The sequence below is a fragment of the Nansenia antarctica genome, assembly GCF_963989245.1.
Source record: "Nansenia antarctica genome assembly, chromosome: 16".
Lineage (NCBI taxonomy): Eukaryota > Metazoa > Chordata > Actinopteri > Argentiniformes > Microstomatidae > Nansenia > Nansenia antarctica.
Genome location: NC_137686.1, coordinates 15,971,245 through 15,981,244, shown reverse-complemented (window position 1 = coordinate 15,981,244; position 10,000 = coordinate 15,971,245). Strand labels below are relative to the sequence as shown.

Below are 10,000 nucleotides of genomic sequence, written 5' to 3'. Positions count from 1 at the left end.
AGAGCGAAAGAAGAGAATGAAAGAGAGCGATACACACACACACACACACACGCACACACACACAAACACAGACACAGCGGGAGAAATAGGTATGGTAAGAGATGGTAAGCTTAGTGTTTCCCTACTCTAAAGACACCGCCCACGGACCTCCACTGTTTCTTCACAAGGAGAGACCTTCACTAGACACACGCAGACACACGCAGACACAGAATCATGTAGGAGTTCTAATATAACAAGGCCATATGCTCTGGGTGTGTTCTCTATGTTGCTGTATTCATGTTCTCTAGTTTCAGTAGGGGGTTCTTAGAGGAGGATGGAGGAGGGCCACCCTCCGCAGTGAATTCATAACAATGGAGAATAAGTTACATATATACATGTATAGAGAGAATAATGTATACAGGATGTATGTATCATTAAGATTCAGTAGGCTTCATTAAGGTTCATTAAGGTTCAGTAAGGTTCAGTAAGGTTCAGTAAGGTTAAGGTTAAGGTTAAGGTTAAGGTTAACCCTGTCCTGACCAGACCTCAGGCACCTCATTAGCAGAGGGAGTTCAACCTCCAGATCCAGTTAATGAAGTGCTGTAACTCTGCCAGAATAGATTCTGCAACTTGTGTATCTGCTGGTTTAGAGGATGAAGGGATAACCTTGAGCTGTGTCTGTGTGTATGTCTGTGTGTGTGTGTGTCTGTGTGTGTGTGTGTGTGTGTGTTTGTCTGCGTGCATGTGTGTGTGTGTGTGTATATGTGTGTGTGTGTGTGTTTGTCTGCATGCATGTGTCTGTGTGTGTGTGTGTGTTTGTGTGTGTGTGTGTACGTGACGTGCGTGTGTGAATGTGCGTGAGTGTGAGTGCGTGCGGGCGTATGTATGGGAGTGTGTGCCAGCGCGCCCGTGTGTGTGTCGGTGCACATGTGTGTGGGTGTAAGCAGAGCCAGACTGCTAGCACAGGTGCATGGCCGATGATGACTCACTCGCATTAGACCGCTGAACGAGGGACCCTGCGCCGTGATATAATACATTTCAGACATGACTGGTTTGTTAAAGTGCCAAGGAGCTGGTCCGTCGCCCGCGACGACGAGAGCTTCCTCGCCATCCCCCCTCTGTTGTGGTTAGCGACGGGTTAGGCTAACACAGCTGCTTCCCTAGCAACCCTGGCTCCCCTAGTAACAGCCTCATTTGTATCCTTGATGCCTGCCTCCCACTAAAGGTCACCTAAAGGTCAGGAGGGAACGGGCAGTTACTGAACTGACTTACCATGTCCTTAAATGGCAACGATTTTCACTTGGCCTATCAGAAGGCAATTTTGCTGACAACTATGCGATCCTGTATGATCTATTAAAGTACATAGGGGTAAGGGGTTATGGGGCTACGGTGTAGAGAATAGGGGCTTAGGAGCTAGGGTTTAGGGGTTTAGGAGCTAGGTTTTAGGATCTAGGGTTTAGGAACTAGGGTTTAGGATCTAGGGTTTAGGATCTAGGGTTTAGGGGCTTAGGAGCTACGGACCAGTGTGTAGAGGCTACTGGCTTAGGAACTAGGGCGTAGGGGGTACAGGCTTAGGGACTAAAGCTTAGGGGCTAGGGTTTAGGGTCTAGGGGTTGAGACTAAGGCTGAGGGCTGAGGGTCTAGGGGTTGATGTGAGACTCACCCCCTCTCATCCTCCACCTGAACGCCAATAGACTGGAACTTGGACTCATCCTCTACGTCCACGATCTCCTCGGGCCCGTCCACCTGCAGGCCACACCCACACAGAGGAACTATCAGTTCAATTCCATTCCATTAATATTCAATTCAATCACATTCATTGACATTGAATTCAATTACATTCAAATAACACGACACAGGAGTAATGCTAGTCACCACAGAAGACAGAGTATACAGTTTATGATGCTCATGATGAGACGTCCACCCACAGACTATACATTTGATTTACAGCAGGGTGAGGTAAGAGCTGTCCACCACTAGAGGGCAGGGTAGACCCACAGTGAATTTTACTTCAGGAATGTGGAACTTTCTGTTGTCTAAATGGACTGCACTTATATAAAGCCTTATTCCAAAGCGCTTTATATTCATTCATTCACACACACACACTTTCACACACCAATGGCGGCAAGCTACCACACAAGGCGCCGGCCCGCTCATTGGAAGCAATTTGGGGTTCAGTGTCTTTCCCAAGGACACCTCGACACGTGGACCGGAGGAGGAGCCGCGGATCGAACCGTAGACCTTGCGATCATTAGACGCCGGCTCTACCGCCTTTGCACCAGTCACCCCTTCTACTATTTAACAGTTTAAAAGTTCCAAAGGTACAAACAAAGAAACCACAAAACACCTGTATGGAGATGGACAGGTCCAGGTCAAGGTAGAGTGACCACTAGTACATACGTACAGCCCCTATGCATATGGTCACGGTCAGAGTTTCAATTCAGGTCATTCAGAACGTTAGCTGAAATTCCAATTCCAATTCAAAATGTTCCTTCTTTGAAAAGCATAGAGGACATTTAGAACTGGAATCGGAATTTCACTTTACTTCCTGATTTGACATTGAATTGACCCCGGGGACCACAAGGGTACAGGAAAAACACTCACCTGTATTTTCACTGACAGGTCTTAAAGACACAGGTAAGGATAGTGTAGAGACAGTGGCGGCTAGTCGAGACAGAAATCGGAGGACGGGCTCATTGTCCTCCGGTTCCTACCCCCACCAGCCTCCCCGTGGTACAGAGTGTTACACACCTGTATGCCTATGGACAGACACCTGCCCTTCCTGAGCGCCTCCCTCCTGCTCTCCTCCGCCATGTGGGCCAGGGACGTGGAGGCGGTGGTGGTTGCCGTGGTGATGGTGATGGTGCTGTTGTTGACGTGTTGGCTGGCGGGGCCGTGGACCTGTGCGTTGGCCGCCTCGATGGCTGCCGTCAGGGCCTGGCGTTGTTGTCGATTTACACACGAGGAGAAAGAAGGAAGGGATGAACAAACAAACAAAAGGGATGAACAAAACTTGTGATGAAGCGCAAAGGCCTTTACTGTTCTGTACACATGCAGGGTGTGTGTGTGTGTGTGTGTGTGTGTGTGTGTGTGTGTATGGGGAGGGGGGGGGGGTTTGTGAGAAGGGCCTGATCTTTAAAATAGAATAAATATATTTGTTATATTGATAGAATAAAGACAAAAACAACAGGTCTTCCTGATTTTCGTTCACCCCAAGGCATCAGTTTAGTTACATGAATCACAACAACAACAACATGAAAACAAACAAACAAACAAACAAACAAACAATCAGTCCTGATCCCGGCACGCCGCCTGTCACCTTCATGCTGTCGATGCTCTCGGTGGAGTTGCTGAGCCCTGATTGGATGGTGATGTCCCCCCGTTGGCCGTTGGCGGCCCCCTGCCCGTCCATGTAGGCGTCCTGGGCGGACTCTGTGCTGCTCTGGGCCGTGATGGAGATGAAGGGCTTGGAGGTGGTGGTTGTGGTGGAGGTGCGGGGGGGCACGGGAGGGGGGGTCTTCTTATAGGTGGTGATGCAGGAGGAGACTGCATGGGAGGGGAGGGGGGAGAGAGACAGGGGAAGCAAGCAGTATTAATAAACAGGAACACTCCCATGCATGCACATACACACACACACACACACACACAAACACATGCACCCACACACACACACACACACACACACACACACACACACACACACACACACACACACACACACACACGTTATCTGTGGAACTGACAGTATGAGAACATCAAACATACCCTCTGCGGAGGACATCATTATGGTTCTCTCTGTGTGTGTGTGTGTGTGTGTGTGTGTGTGTGTGTGTGTGTGTGTGTGTGTATGTGTGTGTGTGTGTGCATGTGCATGAATGTGTGTGTGAACGTGTGTATGAACGTGTGTGAACGTGTGAGTGTGTATAATGAGTAGGTGTAGTGGAGAACCCAGCACCCACACTAACAGTAATAGAGATCCCTTCTGCTGTATCAGGAAGTAGGTCATGCATTGCCTCCTGCAGAGAGGAACTGTGAAATGGTAAATTGTGCAGCACCAATTAGCACATCTCTCTCTATCTGCACCCTGTACCTGCTGCTAGCATGCTAATGCCAATAGTTAGCCTGCTAATGTAGAATAGTTAGATCGCTAATGTACAATACACTGCTAATGTAGAATAGTTAGCCTGCTAATGGACAATACACTGCTAATGTAGAATAGTTAGCCTGCTAATGTACAATATAACTCTGCAATTGTATCACACACCTGCTAATCTATAAGAGCTAGCCTGCTGATGTAGAAGCGACAGCCTGCTCTTGAAAAACAGATCTGATCTCAGTGAGACTAAACCTGGATAAATAAATGTTCAAACACTTCACACTGAGACGCGCTCCTATCCGCTGCAAGTCCCACTGCGTGAGAACTGATAAGTGCTTAAATGTGTGTTTCACTAGTGATATATTTGGATTACCTCCAATACAAATGAGATGGTTTCACTCCGGGTACATTTACAAAATGAGGTGTCGTTTGGAGAAATGGTGGTTGTTTGGGAAAAGAGAGAAATGGCTCTCCTTTGGTCCAGACCCAGGCTCTGCCTGAAGTACTTCAGAACGGCCAGACCGACAGGACTGACTACATAGTACTCTGTTACCCATCTCTCTTACCACACAGTATCAAAGAACACACGCATACACACCCTCTCTCTCTCTGTCATTGTCTCTCTCTCTCTCTCTCTCTCTCTCTCTCTCTCTCTCTCACACACACACCCTCTCTTTCTGTCATTGTCTCTCTCTCTCTCACACACACACACACACACACACACACACACACACACACAGACACAGACACAGACACACACACACCCTCTCTCTGTCATTGTCTCTCTCTCTCTCTCTCTCTCTCTCTCTCTCTCTCTCTCTCACACACACACACACACACACACACACACACACACACACACACAGCTTCTCTCTCTGTCGTTGTCTCTCTCTCTCTCTCTCTCTCTCCCCCCCCCCCCCCCCCCCCCCCCACACACACACACACCAGTGGCGTACCGCAAAATCCCGAGGCCCCCCCGCAAGGTGGCGGCGGGGGCCCTTTCGCAACGGAGGTTAAAAAAAACATGTGTTTTTTAGAGTCCGATGCGTTATTGACGTTGCGAAATTTCGCAATATGCACTCAGTGTTTCCTCCAGGATTTGTCACATTAGTGGCGGAGCACTCATTTTTCCGCGTGCACGCGCATAAAACGCGCACTGGCGCTCAAAACAAAGACGTAATTTCACCAAAAACTAGAGGGTGGCAACAATTATAATTTCTTAAATAGCGGTTAAGTCATTAAAGCCGAGCAGGTGATTTTATATAGAAGGTGATCAAATACCAATATATCCTACAGCTGCAGCGGGACATGCGGAACGCTCATTACACACACACACATGACAGTACACGCACAAAACCGGCTAACGTTACTTATTAACTGTTTACACAAGTAAAATCACAGTGTGACAGTCAGATGGAGCATTCGGTAAACAACAACAGCAAGGTAATGCTATCAGTTGAGTTAAAGAAAACCAACTCTTACCTTTGAGAACACCAACATGAGCCCTGCTTACCCGTACCTCCGCCGTTCTGCTCGTGGTGATTTTAGAGGCAATAGATTATTTTTGCCCCACGCTTATTGCTATGAATAGTTCGAAGCTAGGTGCTTGCACGTTAGGTGCGAGAATGCTCGGTTAACCCATTAGCGGGAACATTATTTGTTTCACAAAATAGGCTGATTTAGTTGACCATGAACATCAGAGACATACATTACGAATGTTCATTTAAAATACTCTATACTGAGCACTGGTATAAGAACATGAACCAGAGAACAGCAGTAAATGCAATAACCCACAGTCGTCGCTGATGATGTTGCATTTTCGATTAGGATATGGGATTAAAGGCACCGGCGATGGGCGAAGAGAGAGAGGGAGAGGAGAGGGATTTCCTGAAATCCAAATGTCCCGCTAAATTCGGACCAATCACAAAACTGTTTTGAAAGCGCGTCGCCTCGCGCCGCGCGCCTGTTGAGAGCGATTCAGTCTCGATTGCAGTGCGAACACAAACGAGGTTAATTGCAACATTGTAACATATTGTAACTAACTACGCCCTAAATCGTAACGAAATGTAGGTCTGGAAGCGGCCTGAATCTAGCTTCAATCTGCTTTTTTTCTGTTCTCCGGTCATAATAACTCGCTGCCTTTCTGCGCAGCCTGAATCAAAGTGGACTGTCTGAATTAATTAGTGGCGGAGGAAATTCATTCAATAAATGCATATAGAGGAAACACTCGTCACTCTACATTCTAAATGCTTGACTTAGCAAAAGGTACAAACAAGTGAGATCAATGAGAGGGGGTGCTAGCAACCAATGTTAGGGGGCCCCCTAGTGGCTGGGCCCCCCCCCGCGGTGCGTCGCTTGCGGGCCCGTCCGCTACGCCACTGACACACACACACACACACACACACACACACACACACACACACAGAAGCTAAACCGAGCGTGGCTAAAATAATTGAGGAGGAACATTTTAGACACAGTTCTGGTCTGGTCTTGGAGGACAGGGTGATTGAGCCAAGAGGACAGACTGCATCACTAACACATCCATTTAAGGCGGACCATCAGTCTCCATTTCAGTCACAGAGAACCTGTGTGTGTGTTCCTGCTGATACAGAGAGATACAAAGAGGCAGTGATGGAGGACTTGGGATGCATATTGCATTCAGCCTTTGACTGACTCAAATAGTCAAGAGTCGGTAATATTTCCGGTAATGTCCGAAAAACATATCGTATTCAACCTTTCCTTGACTTCACTGGCCACATTCTGCCTATCTATTTCCACTCATTTCAAATATACATTTGCGGTCAACCTTCCTGTCAACCTAAGGACTCGCGCCAACGCTATGCTACAGTGCCATATTCTGCACAGCAGGTACTGTATGTTAGATCAAGTACTTCTATCGAAGGTGTGATTCACATATTCATACATTACATGCTTGAGCAGAGAATAAGCTCATTAGCTTAGCACAGTGTTATGTTTCATGGCCTAATTAGCATATCCCTAGTGGGTAGAACATAAATAAACACAAACAAGGACAATAACAACAAAAACAAGAACAACAACAACTATGGGTTATGAACATTGTGTTGATTATGTTATTGACACTAATGACTGCCTTATTGTCTGTCACACTGTGTGGGGGATAGATGTACACGCACGCACGCACGCACGCACGCACGCACGCACGCACGCACGCAGGCAGGCAGGCACGCACGCACACACACACACACACACACACACACACACACACACACACACACACACACCACAATGCATAACTATAAAAATATAAAAGGAATAATTTCCAGCCCCATAAAGCTTCTGTGAACATGTGAATTCACACGCCTAGTCCGGATTATCCCATGTTACACGTGTTCAAAGCTCGTCATTCGGGAATCTAATGTCGCTCCATCTTAAGGTATTACCGAATTTTCAAATATGCTGGAAAAAAAAAACAGTAGAGTAAAAAAAAAAAACGAAAAATTGTATATCAAGTTGCCTGAGTGCTTCTCCTCCTCTCAGCGGCGGGATGGAGCTGTCAGATGATTCTCTGGTTCAGCAGAATATTCTAGTATTCTTGGACAAGGCTGACAGAATATTCTAGTATTCATGGACAGGGTCAGATACCGTCTCTCGTCTCTGTTTTTTTACAGGGAGTCAGCGGAAGGTCTGCCAGAGGCCAGGCCGGGGTGGGAGGTGGGGGCTTCATTCATACGCCGCTGGATAGAGGTTAAACTCCACTCGACAGGAAGGGGGCTGGGGTAGGAGGGTGGGGCTGGGCTGGAGCGGAGCGGGAGGTGGGGGCTTCATTCATACAGGTTAAACTTGAGCCGACAGGAAGGAGGCTGGGATAGGAGTGTGGGGCTGGGGTAGGAGGGTGGGGCTGGGGTAGGAGGGTGGGGCTGGGGTAGGAGGGTGGGGCTGGAGGGTGGGGCTGGGGTAGGAGGGTGGGGCTGGGGTAGGAGGGTGGGGCTGGAGGGTGGGGCTGGGGTAGGAGGGTGGGGCTGGGGTAGGAGGGTGGGGCTGGGGTAGGAGGGTGGGGCTGGGGAAGGAGGGTGGGGCAGGAGGGCGGGGCTGGGGTAGGAGGGTGGAATGGTTTAGCCTAACATGGCTTAGTTGAGGGCAGAGGTGGAAGTGTCCGTCTCGCATCGCGGGAGAGTGGTTCAGCACCAGCTGGCAGGCAGAAGGAAGACCTCTGGTCCTTCTCCAAGAAAACACTTTCTGACAGTAGCAGCAATGATTGAACAACTCCTCAAGAGTAACACGATCTATCCCCTCCTCTCTGTTCCCCTCCCATCCCCACCTCTCCTGTCCTCTCCTCTCCTGTCCTCTCTCCTCCTCTCCTTTATCCTCCCCACCCCTCCTCTCCTGTCCCCTCCCTTCCTGTCCTCTCCTCTCCTCTACCCTACCCTACCCTCCTCTCCTCTCCTCTCCTCTCCTCTCCTTTCCCCTCCCCTCCCCACCTCTCCTGTCCTCTCCTCTCCTGTCCTCTCACTTCCTCTCCTGTCCTCTCCCCTCCTCTCTGTTCCCCTCCCGTCCCCACCTCTCCTGTCCTCTCCTCTCCTGTCCTCTCTCCTCCTCTCCTGTCCCCTCCCCTCCTTTCATGTCCTCTTCTATCCCTTCCTGTCCTCTCCTCTCCCCTACCCTACCCTCCTCTCTCCTCTCCCCTCCTCTCCTCTCCTCTCCTCTCCTCTCCTCTCCTCTCCTCTCCTCTCCTCTCCCCTCCCCTCCCCTATCCTCCTCTCCTCTCCTCTCCTCTCCTCTCCTCTCCTCTTCTCTCCTCTCCCCTCCCCAACCCTCCTCTCCTCTACTCGCCTCTCCCCATATCTTCTCTCCTCTTCCCTCCCCTCCCCTCCTCTCCTCTCCCCTCCTCTTCTCTCCTCTCCCCTCCTCTTCTCTCCTCTCCTCAGGGCTCAGCTTGCGCCAGTATTACATGGATGTCATGTACGATCAAAATACACCGACCCACACACACACACACACACACACACACACACACACACACACACACACACACACACACACACACACACACACCCACAACCACACACCCACACCCACACCCACACCCACACCCACACACACACACACACACACACACACCCACACCCACACACACACACACACACACACACACACACACACACACACACACACACACACACACACACACACACAGAGGAGCCCAGCGATGCTGCTGTTTATGGAGACATGTCAGTGAAACACATCAGCTCTCACTGACAGAAGGAGACTGGAATACGAAAAAATACCATGAAAAATACTATTTTATTCGTTTTAAATCTGCATTTCCCAACCAACTAATACGTCTGCATCAAAGTGTGTCAGTAGAAAAAGTTCCCGAATCACATGGTTTTTACGTTAACAGATGTCGATCGAATCAGTTCTATTCGACCTTCGAATCTCAAACCAAAACCTTGTAAGTCGCTTTTCACCCAAAAGCAAACGTGCACACCTGAGCACGGACTTTGAACAGTGACCTGACCCACTTCATACAGTTCATGCCTGTGTTGGTTTGCGGGGGCCAGATGGTGTGTCTCTGGGTGCCAGCCCTGAGCCCTGTGCGAGGGGGTAGAGGTGCCCTCTGGATGTCAGCCCCAACCCTTCTCCCCATTAACAACCGCAGAAGTCATCAGTCCTGCTCTCTCTCTGTGAAGCCAACATCTGGATTGGCCACAAACACAAACACACACACACACACACACACACACACACACACACACACACAAGCACGCACACACACGTACCCACACACGCACACACACACACACAGACGCGTACACACACACTACTTCAAGTGCATGCGCACACACACACGCACACACACACACACACACACACACACACTCGTCGTCTCTCTCTCTTCAGCCTAGGAACATGAATCTTCCTAACAGCGCCATCAACCAGGTC

At 49.3% G+C, this 10,000-nt stretch overlaps 1 protein-coding gene across 1 annotated transcript in view; it reads right to left on the bottom strand.

Moving 5' to 3' along the window:
* Positions 1-10,000, bottom strand: part of dlgap1a (discs, large homolog-associated protein 1a) — a gene marked incomplete at both ends in the record, with an annotated part of 45,156 nt that overhangs the window by 5,731 nt on the left and 29,425 nt on the right. Inside the window, 3 exons of the mRNA XM_080546514.1 lie at positions 1,643-1,725; positions 2,731-2,916; positions 3,299-3,525. Of these exons, the coding sequence (XP_080402640.1) occupies positions 1,643-1,725; positions 2,731-2,916; positions 3,299-3,525 (496 nt within the window). The remainder of the gene's footprint in view (positions 1-1,642; positions 1,726-2,730; positions 2,917-3,298; positions 3,526-10,000) is intronic.